Source organism: Scyliorhinus canicula, chromosome 14 (genome assembly GCF_902713615.1).
Source record: "Scyliorhinus canicula chromosome 14, sScyCan1.1, whole genome shotgun sequence".
Taxonomy (NCBI): Eukaryota; Metazoa; Chordata; class Chondrichthyes; order Carcharhiniformes; family Scyliorhinidae; genus Scyliorhinus; species Scyliorhinus canicula.
Window position 1 is genome coordinate 95,266,713 of NC_052159.1, and position 15,991 is coordinate 95,282,703.

Consider the following 15,991-nt stretch of genomic DNA (forward strand, 5'->3'; position numbering starts at 1 on the left):
TATTAATGGAAGCACCAGTTTGTATTATTCTTAAACCGTAGGAAGAGAATTCACCTTAACCATCTACCAGATACTCATCAGTTAGCTTTACCACTGTAATCAAGCAAGAATCAATTCCTAAAGGGTGGAAAAGTTAGAAAACGCTAAAGCAAAGGAGCACTTGTTTCCCATCCTCCCCTAACTCTCTAAACACCCAACTCTCAGCACTATGTTCAAAGTTGCGCTGAAGTGGCTGCTTATATACCCTGCTGAGATCAAGTAGTTAGCCGGCCCAGTTACAGAAAAACTGGTTTAAGCTGCTTTCTTTAATTAGCTAACTTCAACTCCTCTTGCAGTGGAGTCCTGAAAACCTTGCTTATAGTTGGGAAATTTTAAAATTAGACAGCAAATTTCAGTTAAATGCTCAATACAAACAAAGATTTGATTTTTTTATGAAGAGATTAATTACACTCCCTTGCTCACCCAAACTGCCAGCGATCAATGCTCCAGAATGGCTACAACAATGTAGCATTGTTGTGCCATTCTGATAAATATATTTCAGAGGTTATTCATAACACTGCCATTAGATTGGATTTTTAGAAACTATGTTCAGGATCATTTTACAACAAATTAGCTTCAGGGTAACACATTCTCAAACATACAGACTGTTATCCTTGGACTTTTCCACAATAATAATAATAATCGTTATTAGTGTCACAAGTAGGCTTACATAAACAATGCAATTAAGTTACTGTGAAAATCCCCTCGTCACCACACTATGGCATCTGTTCAGGTTCACAGAGGGAGAATTCAGAATGTCCAATTTACTTAACAACACATTGTTTGGGACTTGTGGGAGGAAACCGGAGCACGCGGAGGAAACCCACTCAGATACAGGGAGAATGTGCTGACTCCGCATAGTGACCCAAGCCGGGAAATAACCTGGGTCCCTGGCGCTGTGAAGTAAGAGTGCTAACCTCTATGCTACCGTGTTAGCAACTATGGCGATGTTGGACACACTTCTGTACCCCTCTCTCCCTCATCAGCCAAGGTGCCTGCTTCATGATTTTTAAAAGCACAAGTGAACTTCCCTGCCAAAATTCTCCCCAGTGGAGGCGGAAAATCATGGAGAGACACAAGCCGGGAATCAAACTGTTGCTGCCGTGCCAGCCATTCATGAAATTATTATGTCCTCCCAAGAATGGACAGGATATATCAAAGATGCTGGAAAGAAGTTAGGGTGAAAATTGCGGAGGTACTGGATCATAATCTCCCAACTCTCCTTAGAAACAAGGATGATGCCAGAGAACTGGAGAATTAACAAATGTTATACTTTTGTTCAAAAAAGGATGCAAAGATGAAGCCCTGCAGATATAGACTAGCTTTAGAAATGATAACCAGGGAACAAAATTAACAATCACTCGGACAATTCATGAAGGGAAGCCAGCACAAATTTGTAGAGGGCAAATCGTGGCTTCGCAAATAAGATTTTGATGAGGCAACAGAGAGGGGGCTTGAGACGTAAATATGGACTTTTCAAAAAGTATTTGATAAAGTGCCACATAATAGACTTGCCACAAAGCTGAAGCCTAGGGAATAAAGGGGGCAAGTGACAGCATGGACCAAAGCTGATTTGAGTCACAGGAACAGAGATATTGACCAACAGATGTTTTTCAGACTAAGGGAAGTATATAGTGGGGTTTCTCCAGAGTTTGGTAATAGAAAGTACTACTTTTCTTGAAACATACATTAAAGACCTAGACTAGAGCTGAGTGCTCTAGCAAAGAGCCAGCACGGACATGACAGACCTTTTGGCCTTATTCTGTGCTGGAATCATTCTACGATTAGGATAAAGGTTAATAAAACCTGTTAAGGCTCATCAGCTGTGGATGGGCAAGTAAGCAGCTCAGTTTCTTCTAAACCTGTTAACACACAAGGTTGAATACCAAGTTCTGAGAAAATAGTTGTTTCCCAATTTCAGATGTATACCCACATTACAGTAAAGAATAGTCTATTATTGCTACTTTAAATTGCATACGTTGCTGAAAGATCGGTGACAAAAAAGTTAGTTTCATCTCGGTGGCTGTCCTTTTAAACCATTCACAATACACTAGCTCCAGCCTGAATCTTGTACCAAACTTGCAGTGGTTTCCTCCGGGTACTCCGGTTTCCTCCCACAGTCCAAAGATGTGCAGGTTAGGTGGATTGGCCATGCTAAATTGCTTTTAGCGTCCAAAATTGCCCTTAGTGTTGGGTGGGGATACTGGGTTATGGGGATAGGGTGGAGGTGTTGACCTTGGGTAGGATGCTCTTTCCAAGAGCCGGTGCAACTCGATGGGCCGAATGGCCTCCTTCTGCACTGTAAATTCTATGTAAATATTCATAGGAATTACCACAGTTCATTTGTAATGCCACTTCCTCAAAAGAAAACAGGAAGATTGATCAGGTAGAACATTCCCCTTCTGAAATAACTTTACTGGGGTATTGGCAGGTAATCCCAAAGTTTATTCCTGACAATATAATCATTATTTACCAGTATGGGCAAGACCTAATAACTCGTAGATGTCATGCATTAGCTTGCCACTTTTTTGAGAGCAGGCACCACATTAGCCTGGTTCCAATTACTGGGAACTCTTCGCTGTATTACTATGTCAGAATATCGGAAGAGATAATGGAAAGCTCTAGTACACACAAGTCATGATGAAGACCCAAAGGAATTTTATCACACTGATTCATCAGCTTTCATTATATAACAAAGGGGCCATTCAATTTCTGCACATTAACAGAAGTCCTACTGTGACAAAAAAATAAATTTCCTCTTCCACATTTTATTTTCTACTATTGTATTTTTCCACCCAGTTTTAGCCTTTGTAAAAAGTGAAAATGCCCAGAGTTAAAAAAAACTGGAACGAAATACTGACTATTCCCAGCTTATGTAACATTTTTAACATATTACCGGTTCTAATCTTTTGAAATAGAGTCTGTAACTTGTAACAGTCAGTGTTCCTCTTACGGTGCCAGTGAAAGGGCAAATGTAAGTAACATCCTTGGCTGTGAAGACAAAATAAGTGGGTGATTGTTAAAAAATTGCTTGCAAATTTAACTACATTGAAAGCAGATTACTTTTTAACTATTGTTATGGTACCAGACCAGACCCTCAATTTATATTAGGAAACCGAATGAGAAGGAGCAACAATTCTTTCAATTTGTAAACTGCGAGGAAATAATACTTCACCGCAGAACTGATTCCAGTAAAAAAAAAGGGATTTTTTTGTATTAAAACAAACTTTATTAACACAGGATTAATCCTATTAACATGCATGGAAAATCAATTTTTCAATTAACAGTTAAACACTTCTTTCAAAAAAATGGTCTTTGAGCATACTTTCCAATCTACTTATAAATTTCATTACAGCAACATCCACCTTCAGGTCCAATGCCCTTATTAATAACATCAACACTTATGCGGCTTACAGATTTATTCACAAAGTCCTTGGATAGAAGCTTTCAGAAGTCAGTCGAGAACACAACTCCTTTCCTCGAACCCAGAGCAAACTCTAAAATGAAACTAAAAACAGAAACACAAGGCAGGTGTGAAAATGAAACTAAAAAACAGACTGAGACCATCCCATGAGTGACATCACAGCCTGCCTAGTTGGTTCACCCCATAATCACAGCTTTAGCAGACATATAGAGCGTGATTTAATGGCCACACTTACACTTAAGCGAGAGCGCGACAAGGCCGTTAAATTGCGGGAGAGGCAAAAAAAAACAAGAACCACGCCGGGCGCCGATCGTTTGCTATCTATCCCGTCCGCTCCCGTTGGCGAAATCGGATTCCCGCAAGAAACCAATACCTCACCACTTACGCCCAATCTCCATACAATTAACGGAAACGACCCCCTATCTAACGACTTCCCCAGCAAGTGGTCTCACGGGTGGCAATTAGTACTCCTTTTTAAAAACATGAAGCTGGCAGAAGGCCGCTGCGGGGATGCAAGGAGATGAGTAGCCACCTTCGCTCACAGGCAAAGAGCCCGGGGGCAGTGGGGGGGGGCTCAAGTCGGTGGCTTTGGGCTAGGCATGGGGGGTGAGGAGGGAGATGGTTGTCTCAGTGCCCACGGGTCCATCATGCCAACCTTTAGACTGTGTGGTCCCATTTCAGGGGCAGCCCCAGCGCCAGGCCACCTGTCCCACTAACCACCCATAACTCCCACTGACCGTAGAGGCCTCTGGCCATGCGACTGAAGGCTATATCAAATTGGGAATTGGTAAATGCAGTTTTTCTTCCAGAAAAGCATTCATAATTTTAACAATTTTAAACATTAGATTTCAACACGTACAAAACAACACAACCAACAAACCCCCAGTAACAAACCCCAGCCAACATAGCTTACATAGTCAGTGCCACCTTCCCCAGCCCCCCTTCCATTGGTTCTCCTGCCCTTACTCGTCCCCCCCATACAGGGTCTGCAGCTGCGTGGCAGGTGGGGATGGAACTGGAGGTTCCCGGGGTGAGAGATACTTCTGGTTCTTAGTCTCACAACCTTGCCAGTCCCTTACAGATACTGCATGAGATGGACGATATCTTGGACCCTGCAGAACTTACCCTAGGGGTACTGCTGGCAGGCCAGCTGCAGAAGGCAGTCGCAGCAGCGTTGGAAGAGGCTCCAGGCAGCAGCCCATGTGTCGGGCTCTGCCCACACCCCGAGGACCTGGCTGCCTATCAGGCCAGGAAAGGACCCAGAGGGGAAGGCCCACGATATACAGGCATTGCAGTTCTTTTGAACAGATGATGGACCGTGTGTGCTGCAGGAGACTCCACCTCAACAAGGGCATGGTGTGGCACTTGTGCCATGTCCTTGCGTACAGGCAGTACGTGGAGGAGGAGGATACCCACTCCAGGTGGCCATAAAAATCACCACAGCCGTGAACTTCTATGTCTCAGGATCATTCCAGGGTTCGAACGGGGACTTGTGCGGCATTGCACAAACTGCAGCCCACAAATGCACCTGTGAAGTCACGGATGCTCTGTTGCCCAGGCAGAAAGCGACATAGTCTTTGACATGGACCAGGCCCAGCAAGATGCCTGGGCAGCAGGATTCGCCACCATCATCTGGATGTCCCAGATCTAGGAGGAATGTCTGGCACGGATGTCGCCTTGCAAGCACCGGGAGTGCCCAACATAAACAGGAAGGGGGTTCCCACAACCTGAACATCCAGCTCGTGTGCGAGGATCGCACATGAAGATCATGCCGTGTGCGCATGCTTCCCAGGGAGTGTGCATGTGGCTACATCCTGGGACACTTAGACTCCCCCACCTCTTCGAGGACCACCCAGGATGGCCGGTTGGCTCTGGGGGAATAACGGTACCCGCTGAGGTCCTGGCTAATGATGCCAGTATGGAGGCCGGTATGGAGGCCGGTATGGAGGCTGGTGACCGATGCAGAGGTCTGTTACAATGAGGTGCATGCGGCCACCCGGTCTGTCATTTAGCGGTGCATCAAACTCCTCAAAATGCGGTTCCGATGTCTCGACCACTCTTGTGGTGCACTGCAGGTCAACCCCGCTTTATGGTGGTCTATGTCCTTCACAACCTGACACAGGCAGCAGGGCGATGTGCTTGAGGTGGAGGAATATGGTGGCCACACCCTGGGGAAGACGAGGAGGAGGCGCCATGACAGGAGGGCTGGAGAACACGCCCAGAGAGGGCCCGCAGGACCAGCTGGAAAATGGAGAGAGGTGATAGTGGCGCGGGTCTGGCAAGCCCACAGGGCCAGGAGGAGCCTCATCTTCACATAGACTGGCCTCACACGTTGTTCCCCTTCTCCCCCCTTCACCATTCCACCCCAACCCCGCGTCTGTATAACATCACTCCAAGGTGATGGGACTGGTGTTCGGCACAGTCAAAATCGTCCACAGTCGGGGGCACCGGTCCACTCTGCCCACCACTCCCAGACAACCCCCCCCCCCCCCCCCCCCGTGCCCTCTCAGTGATCCTTGACGTACTTAGAATGCAGTGCTCTAGCACCGGCTGTGTCTCGGTCACCAAGATGCCATCATAGGTGGATGCAGAACCTGCTGCGTACCCGTGTCCGGTAGTCCTTCGATGCCCCGTGGGTGTCACCTGGAGTGAGAGAGCCCCAGCGCATTTGCCGGCAGCACATGCCCCATCGTAGGATGGCTCTGGTTGATATCAGCACCCCCGTCCTCCTAGTCGGTGCCTATAGGGCCCTAGGGTTCACCTTGGCGATGGAGCAGTAGCTGAATCGAGCCGCCAGCTGCCCCTGCATCATCTGGCTCTGCCAGTCCTGGTGGCTCATTAATGTCCGCAGCATTATGTAGACACCCTTGGCAATGCTCCTCAGTGACTAGGACATGCCTACCTGCACTGAGGAACTGACCCCCAGCAACGGGACTGCTCTGCGGTGCTTCAGCTATGGCCCACCCTGAGACTGGGAACATGCTCCGAAGCACCTCATCAGGTCCACCCGTACTGTGTGATGATCCCCAAACGACTGGACATGCTGTCGAGGGTCTCAGCCATGGTCATCATCGACTAACACAGCGCTGGACACCTCCATCATGCTGCCGACATCGGGCACCAGGGCTCTCTACTGCAGTTGCCACCCTAGCAGTGGTTGGACGCGGTGCCACGCATTGCTGGTGATATCTCGTGCACCCGTAGCCTCTGGGATTCTTGCACACGGCTACAGACTGCTCACTGGACTGTGCCCCAGAAGCCTGTCCACTACTTTCACCCAACGAGGTGTGTGTCTCTGCACTAGTGGAGAGTGGGGATGATAGCTTTGGGGGGGGGAATCACCCAAGCGACCCAGTCATTGGCCATCTTGCGGCTCGGGTGCCTGACCTCCTGGTCATGCTCCCCAAGCTGACTGCTGCAGCCACTGTCTCCCAGGTGGCCAGGGCTGCCCTGTGGCTGATCCTCAAGGGAACAGAGCATCCCATCTGACCTCTTCTGCTTCCAGTAGTCTGCCCAGACCGGCATCACCGAATCGTAGGGCTGGTCTTCTCGGTGGCATGGCTGCGAGTTGAGTGGGGTTGGCTGTGCAGGATTGGTTTAAGTGCTGCTCTTCATTGTTGGCAGGGGGCTGGCGAGCACGGACCCGGCGAATCAGCCAGCAGGACCATGATTTGCGGCAAGAAGCCCGTGGGGCCTCGTTAAGTGGACCAATTAACGGTTTATATCAGTGACAGTCTAGCCGGGCGTTGGGACGTTCACGCAATGCCTGCTCGCTACCGCACTTAAAAACATTTTAGTTAAATTGTGCCCATAATCTAGATCCTTTAACCGAAGTTCCTTTAATAACATTACTGCACTGACACAGAATATAATATATATTAAAATTTACTATATTCATCACACTTTGCATAATACACAACAAAGCAACATCACAAACTATATATATATTGAAGTATATATAATTCAAATTACAAATTTGCTAATAGCTGGTGAAAGCAGCCACAGAATTAATTATTCTGACACCATGCTGACAAATTTCAAATTACAATCACAAACAATGTTACAGGGAGGACAATATTTTACCGCACAACATTGCTTCAAACTAAGTGTTCCAATCATGTCCTCAATTTTATGATCAAATGATCCATCTGTATAAGCTGCTTTCGATTCCTTTTCAAGTATTACATTCTCTTTCAGTGGTTGTTCAGTCATTTGCATGAATGAGCATTAATGAGGAAGAATGAAAATAATGTGTGACAAAAATCTTTGGAACATCCTTTCCAATCCTCAAAGATGTTTAAGTAAGTTATCCATAACATATTACCTGACACACTTTCTTAAAAATAAATTTAGAGTACCCAATTATTTTTTCAATTAAGGGGCAATTTAGCGTGGCCAATTCACCCAACCTGCACATCTTTGGGTTGTGGGGGCGAAACCCACGCAGGCACGGGGAGAATGTGCAAACTCCACGCGGACAGTGACCCAGGGCCGGGATTTGAACCCGGGTCCTCAGCGCCGTGCTGCCCTCTGACACACATAACTAAACAACCCAGCCTTCTACCCCAAAATAGAACATAGAACATTAGAGCGCAGTACAGGCCCTTCGGCCCTCGATGTTGCGCCGACCTGTGAAACCACTCTAAAGCCCATCTACACTATTCCCTTATCACATATTCAATGTCTTTAGGAATGTAGCCCTGTATTAGAGTCGAGAAGATCATTTCCAACCATGTGGACTAGATTCAAAAGATCAGATTTCCTCACCAAATCCAGAATGTTTCCTGTGGTACAGTGCCCAAAGTGTTCAGAACACTCAGATTGGCATGATCAGACCCAAGTATAAAATTATTTCAACAAAAGCTGTACATCCCAAAATCCAGCTTGTCTTTAACATTTGAGGCACAACTTGGCTTTTCCACCAAAACCATCATAACTTCTCACTTATGTAATTTCTTATTTATAGAGTTCTCTCACAGTTTGTTTCTTTTCCTCATTTTCAAAAATTTGGACTCAACTATGTTTAACGTTTCCTCCTGAACCTTGAAACTAATCATCAGCATCTTCCTACTGTTTACTACCTATCAAAGTTTGATATAATCTGCAAACATAACAAGCTTTATTAACTCCCTTTCCTCAAATTATTCATCTATATTTAACCAATTCTGGTGTTCACACTGGACATCTCTTTCCTTGCTCCCTTAACTACGTTTCAAACATTTGAAAAACCTGTCGTCGAATTAGTGTTGTGCCGCTGTATGATGCATCTGAAGTAATTTACAAAAGTAATATGTTGAATACTTTAATGTCTCGAAAGTATATTACATTTACCAAATACCCCTTGGTAACTGACTCAGTTCTACCTGAAAAGAACTCTGACAGATTTGTCAAGCAAAATCAACAATTCACCAAGCCATGTTAACAATTTGTATAGTGTTTTTAAAAATCTTTATTCTCTTTCTCGCTGGCCAGACCTGCTCCTCAGAGATCGGGTCACCATTTTGACAGGGTGTCTTTATCTCTAAGTGAGCTTGTGGGTCCCTCACAACCACCCCGTCCAGGTGTGGACACCCCGCTATGGGGCTAGAGGGTCCTTCCCACACCTCCGAATGGGACCCCCCCCCCCCATCCCTTTCAGGACATCAACCCCACCTTCAGACCTACTGGAGACCCCTTCATACCTGCCTTCTACCACCCCCCCACCCTTCGTACCCCCCTCATCCCTCCGTCTGTGGGCATGGCCCTTGGCATGGTAGCATCCTTCACACATGGTAGCATCCTACCAATGCCACCGAGGCACCTTGGCAGTGCCAGGGTAGCAATGCCAAGGTGCCAGCATGGCAGTGTCAAGGTGCCCAGGTGGTAGGTGAAAGCCAGCCTGCCCCGTACATGACTACCCAGGGACCTCCAACGGCAAGAGACCTCCCACTCCAGATGCCATTCCACTGGTCTAGAACTGTGTGAAAGATGCCGGGAGCCGATTAGATCTGGCGTCAGCACCGTTAAGTGAGTTACTTAACTGTGTGAAACTGGATCTCGCTCATTGTGGGCAGGAACCAGATTGCAACATCACACAGGATCTGGTTAGATCTCGCAAGACGTTGTGGCCGTCGGGGATCCCAGTAGAGGCCGCTTCCGGCATTTACCGTCCCGCTCAGATTCGAACCACAGCAGTTGAAGTGATCCAATTAAACTATTAAACTTGCCTTGTCTGAGAAAGGTAAGGGGGATAAAATAAGCCAAGGATCCCTCTTCTAATTTCTCAAGTGACCTCTGTGTGCAAAGGTATAATCCAGACTTCGGGAAAAGATGATTGGTATGGATATAATTTAGCCTACAATGTGAATTACCACCCAATATTTAATATCTGGGTTGACAAGATGAACGATTTGGGCAAGGATCCCAAGAGCTGCAGGCACTTGCACAAATGATCTTCAATTGTTACTGCCTTCAGGAAAGAATTGTCAAAAATTTAAATCTTACTAAAATGTTACATTTTTGCATACTTCTTGGAGTGATTTATTAAAAATTATACTTATGTATCAACCTTGTATATTATAAATTCTTCTAAATTTTCTGCCACTCTTTCACTTTCTCTTTTGAATGGGAAATGATGAGTTGTAGGTCAAGGAAAGCAGCAGCAATGGTTGCAAGTTGCAGTTAATGTAGGGACAGGGAGGAAATGTAGCCCTCATTGGCTCTATACTCAACCTATCCCCCAATCACTGATGCTTCCCAACTACCATGCCCCAATCTTGACTCAATACCTATTTATTTCCTGTACAAGGAAAAGCAGTAATGTAATGGTATTGTTACTGGACTAGTAATCCAGAGACCCAGAGTCATGCTCTGGGGACGCGGGTTTGAATCCTGCCATGGCAGATGGTGAAATATCAATTCAATTCAAAACAAAAAAAATCTGGAATTAAAAGTCTAAAGACAACGGTGAAACCAATTCAAGAATTGAAACACAACAATATTATTCCATGAACATTAGGTTGGAATTGTATTGTACTGGACCAAATGAAAGTTGAATTATTGTAACTTTCACGAGAAGCAGGTTTAGGTGAGCCAAGATAGGAACAGGAGGAGGCCATTTAGCCCCTCGAGCCAGTTCATCAGTCAATTAAACCATGACTGTTTGTGACTTAGCAAAATCTTTCAATCTCAATTTTAAAGTTAACAATCGATCTCGCAGCAATTGCCTCTTGTGGAAAAGAGCTCCAAACTGCTATCACCCTTTGTAGAAATGTTTCCTGATTTCACTCCCGAGAGATCTGGCTCTCACTTTTAGAATATGCCCCCTACCCAAGACTTTCCAACCAGCAAGAACAGTTTTCATTGTTTCTTCAAGCTCATAGTTTTCCTTCTTCTCCATCATTTTGCTTTGTGCACTGTTGGCAGAAACTGTCATAATGCCTTTAGCAGAGCAAAGCCAGAATTGAAACATATTTAAAACACCTTTAGGTGTTTGAAAATTCCATGTATTAACTCCTTGTGGCCAGGTTGATGAATCAGTGATCAAATATGATAAAAATCTAACCAGGATTAATCGATAATTATTGGAAAATTTGGTAATATTAAGCAGGAGAGACTGTGGTATAGTGGTATTGTCACTGGACTGGTAACCCAGAGACCCAGGGTAATGATCTGGGCACCTGGGTTCGAATTTAATTTAAACTCAATAAATTATCTGGAATTAAAAATCTAATAACCCACATGAAATCATTGTCGCTTGTCATAAAAACTCATCTGGTTCACCAATGTCCTTCAGGGAAAGAAATCTGTTGGCCCTTCTCATCCCTCAAAGAGTCTTTGCTGGCTTTCAAAATTCAACTTCTCTTCATTAAAATGATTTCAGCAAGTATAAACTTTAGATTTTCTAACTGTCAAAATATAGGTGAGATACATAGTTGGTTTCAAAATTTAAAATTTGTTTTGATTGAACATTGGATTCAATTCTCTCTCCAGCTTCTCTTTCTCAACCAAAAACCATTTTCTGAAGTTCTTATAACACAAAACAAAACTCCATAAACTGTCACTTTCTTTTACCACCACTAAAACACAAACATTGCTTCTACTTTTGAAAATTGTCGTTGAGCATTTCTACAAATAATTTGGAAAAACTAAGCAGAAACTGCTTGAAACCAAAAGACAAATATTCCATTGGTAGAACTGGCTGAACATTAAGAATACAAGAACAGAAGAAATAGCAGAAATAGACCATTGACCCTCAGCTTGCATGGCTATTCAGTAAAATCATGATTGATCTGATCTTGGCCTCAATTCCACTATTTTGTCTGTTCCACATAATTCTCTACTCCCCTAATTATAAAACCGGTTATCTCAGTCTTGATATATTCAATGACTCAGCCTACACAGCTCTCCGCATAGAGAATTGCAAAGATTTTTTAACCCTCAAGAAAATAAATTCCTCCCCATCTCCATCTCTTAACGGGAGACCCCTTATCCTGAAATCATGCCCCCGAGTTATAGATTCCCCGATGAGGGAACATTGTCTCAACACCAAACTTGCCAATTCATCTCAGAATCTGTAAGTTTCCATAAGATTACCTCTCGCTCTTCTAAACTCCAATGAGCATAGGCCCAATCACTCCACCTTTGCTCATAGTCAATCCCTTCATCCCAAGAAGCAATCTAGTGAACTTTCAATGAACTGCTTCCAGTACACATAAAAGCCTCCTTAAAAAAGGAGACCAAAACTGTCCATAGAACTCTAGATATGGTCTCACCAATGTCCTGCATCAGTTTAGCAAGACTACTCTATTTTTATACTCCACCCCCTTGAAATAAAGGAAAATATTCAATTTGTCTTCTTTAATACTCAATACATATGCATGCAGACTTCTGATTCATGTATTAAACACACGGATCCCTCTATACTGATGTTCTAGTCTCAATTTAAATAATATTTTGCTTTCTATTCTTCCTACCGAAGTGGATAACCTCCCAGTTCCCACATTGTACTGCTAATTTCTTTGCCCACTCAACTTATCTACTTCCCTATAGGTTATGTCTTCCCCACAACTCGCTTTCTCATCTACATTTATAACAACAAATATGGCTTTAATGCACTCCGTTCCTTCATCAAAGTCATTAATACAGAATAAATTGTATATAGTTGAGGCCACATCATTGAGCCTTGTGGCACCCCCTGGTGAAAGCTTGCCAACTTGAAAAGTACTAATTTATTCCAACTCACTGTTTTCTGTTAGTTAGCCAATTCTCTACCCATGCTAATATATTCTCCCCAATGTCATGAGTAACTAACCTTTTATCTAGCACCTTATCCAATGCCTTTTGAAATTTCAAATTCACTACAGCGACTGGTTCCCCTTTATCCAACCAGCTTGTTACATCCTCAAGTAACTTACGAATTTGAAAAACATGATTTCCCTTCCATTAAACCATGTTGACTAAATGTTCTGCCTGCTATTTCATAGAGTAGAATAATAGAATCCCTACAGTGCAGAAGGAAGCCATTTGGCCCATCGGGTCTGCACCAACCCTCTGAAAGAGCACCCTCATGCCCCACTCCCCCACCTGATCCCTGTAACTCCACCTAACCTGCACATCCGTGGACACAAAGGGGAAATTTTATCATGGCCAATCCAGCTAGCCTACACTTCTTTGGACTGTGGGAGGAAACCGGAGAAAACCCATGCAGACTTGGGGAGAAAGTGCAAACTCCACACAGAGTCACCCAAGGCCAGAATTGAACCCGGATCCCTGACACTGTGAGGAACAATGCTAACAACTGTGCCACCGTGCCGCCGACTTCCTTCATTAATGCCAGCATTATTCCAATGACAGACGTGAGGCTAACTGGCCTAAAGTTTCCTGTTTTCTAACACACTCCTTTCTTGAATAGTGGAATTACATTAGTTGTTTTCCAATGCACTGGAACCTTGCTACAATCTAGGGAATTTTGAAAGATTACAACCAATGAATCTGCTATCCCTACAGCCGCTTGTTTGGACCCTAGGATGCAGGAGAGCTTGTCAGCAATTAGACCCATTAGTTTACCCATACTTTTTCTTTAGCGATAATAATTGGTATACATTCCTCCCTCGCTTTTGTCCCGATGTTCTACTATTATTGATATAGTTTTAGTGTCAACTGTGAAATATTTTTTCAAAGACTATCTCATTTTCAGTTTCCCATTATTAATTCCCCAATCCTAAAGAACCAATGTTGCCTTTAGCTACTCTCTTCCTTTTTACATACATGTAGAAACTTTTATCATCTGTTTCTGTATCTCTTTACTTTGAACATGTAAACCGTGAGAAATCAGGTGCACTGCACATGTTCAGATTGCTTATGTGTGAAATTAATGACAGTATTGTGCTGCAGGCTCATGCCTATAAACAACTGAATTGAAACTGCCCAAACTCACTTTACATAAGAACCTGAAATAAAAGTAAGCTACTACAGATGCTGGAGAACTGAAATATAAACCGAATGCTGGAAAAACTCAGTAGGTCTAGCAACATTTGTGGAAAGAGAAACAGAGTTAACTTTTCAAGTCCAATATGACGTTTCATCAGAATTCTGATGGGTTTTGCCAGCTTTTTGTTTTTATTACATAGGAACCTTATAGACAAGAGATAGCGAAGGCTTTCAACCTGTATGTTCAGACGTGATCTGAATCCAGGTTTCAAAGGTGAACAGCCAGAGTTTAACCAACTGCACAACTTGCGCCCCATATCTATTACATCTCATCATCTGAATTAACATTAAGACAAACATTTCACCAGTATGACTCCTACATTTCTAAATTTTGCTCCTGTTACGCGTGTGTCAACGGTGTGTCAGAGATTGTTTTATAAGATATTGCAAGCATAGTTTACTGCTGGCATCCATTTGTTCTTGCCGAGTGTAGCAAAGGTTTACCAGACTGATTCCTGGGATGGCGGGACTGACGTGTGGAGGAGAGAATGAATCGGTTAGGATTGTTTTTGCTGGGGTTCAGGAGAATGAAAGGGCATCTCATAGAAGCATATAAAATTCTAACAGGGCTAGACAGGGTAGATTCAGGAAGGATGCTCCCAATGGTGGGTGCATCCAGAACCAGGGGCCACAGTTTGAAGATATGGGGTAGACTATTTAGGACATAGATAAGGAGAAATTTCTTCACCCAGAGAGTGGTCGACTTGTAGAATTTGTGACCACAGGAAGTAGTTGAGGCCAAAACATTGCATGTTTTCAAGACACAGTTAGATATAGCACTTAGGGCAAAGGGGGTCAAAGGATGGTTGGGGGGGGGGGGGGGGGCAGGCGAGATTAGGCTATTGAGTTATACGAATAGCCATGATCATAATGAATGGTGGGGCAACCTCGAAGGGCTGAATGGCCTCCTCCTGCTTCTATTTTCTATGTTTCTATTCAAGTTATCAATTTCTATTCACTGTTACAACACCCACTACACTCACTAACGTGATCAGCAAATAAATGATTGTATTTTGTTCATTCACAGGATGTGGGTGTCACTGGCAAGACCAGCATTTATTAACCATCTCTAATTACCCCGGAAAAAGTAGCGATATACCACTTTCTGGAATACAACAAAATGGTCCAGAGGGTGGTTAAGAGCCAATCACATATGGGTGTCAAGCCACCTATCAGATCAGTTAACGGCAACAATTTACTTCTAGAAAGGGCATTAGTGGACCAAATGGGTTTTTATTTCATTCTGATAGTTTCATGGTCACCATTATTAAGACGAGTTTTTAATTCCAGATTTTACCGAATTAATTTTACCAACTTCCATGGTGGGATTTGTACTAATGTCCGAAGTCATTAGTTAAGGCCTCTAGCCCAGCAACTAACAACTGTGCCACCATTTACCAGTTTATAAAAATAAATATTTGTGAAAGGCATGGAGGACTGAAAAGCTAAACATTCCCTTTATTTTATAGGGTGCATCATCTTTAAATATTGTGAATCAGAGTTAGATAAGTTTTACAAAAATGATTCAGGACTTGTGTTGAGAAACGGTGTCCCAAACATCAAACATCAATCTTTTCTGAAATTTATGATTTAAGATCACATCTTTTTATTGGCAATTCTCATATTTATAAATAATTGTATATATACACATCACATTTTTCTTACCTGCGTTAATTCATTGTACAGAGGGTTTTATTTTGTCTTTCATCTAATTGACCTTGTATACATTTTACATTTTGCCACCCTCTGGATCGGTCTATAGTCCCTCCCCACTACCCCCCCCCCCCCCCCCCCCCCCTTACTCCCCTTTGTCTTCAGCTGTGTTTTGGTTTTATTTTCAGGGAAAGCTCCCTCCTCTTCTCTTCTTTTATAGTTTCCCCATCTTCCTTCCGCCTTGCACGCCCCCCCACCCCCCGGGTTTGCGTAGTCCTTTGGTTCCTCATCTATCTTGCTTTTTTATTCTTAACTTACTCCTCGTTGCTGGCCTCAAACAGGTTTTGGAACAGGCCGACAAATCGCCCCCAAGTATCCAGGAAGCCTTCCTCCGACCCTCGTGTG

At 43.8% G+C, this 15,991-nt stretch overlaps 1 protein-coding gene across 3 annotated transcripts in view; it reads right to left on the reverse strand.

The window, feature by feature from the left end:
* The window catches only part of mtmr2 (myotubularin related protein 2), a 95,305-nt gene that overhangs the window by 61,276 nt on the left and 18,038 nt on the right, over nt 1-15,991 (reverse strand). For all 3 annotated transcript variants that reach the window (XM_038817761.1, XM_038817759.1, XM_038817760.1), the window contains exon 4: nt 2,936-3,030. In XM_038817761.1, the coding sequence (XP_038673689.1) occupies nt 2,936-3,030 (95 nt within the window). The remainder of the gene's footprint in view (nt 1-2,935; nt 3,031-15,991) is intronic.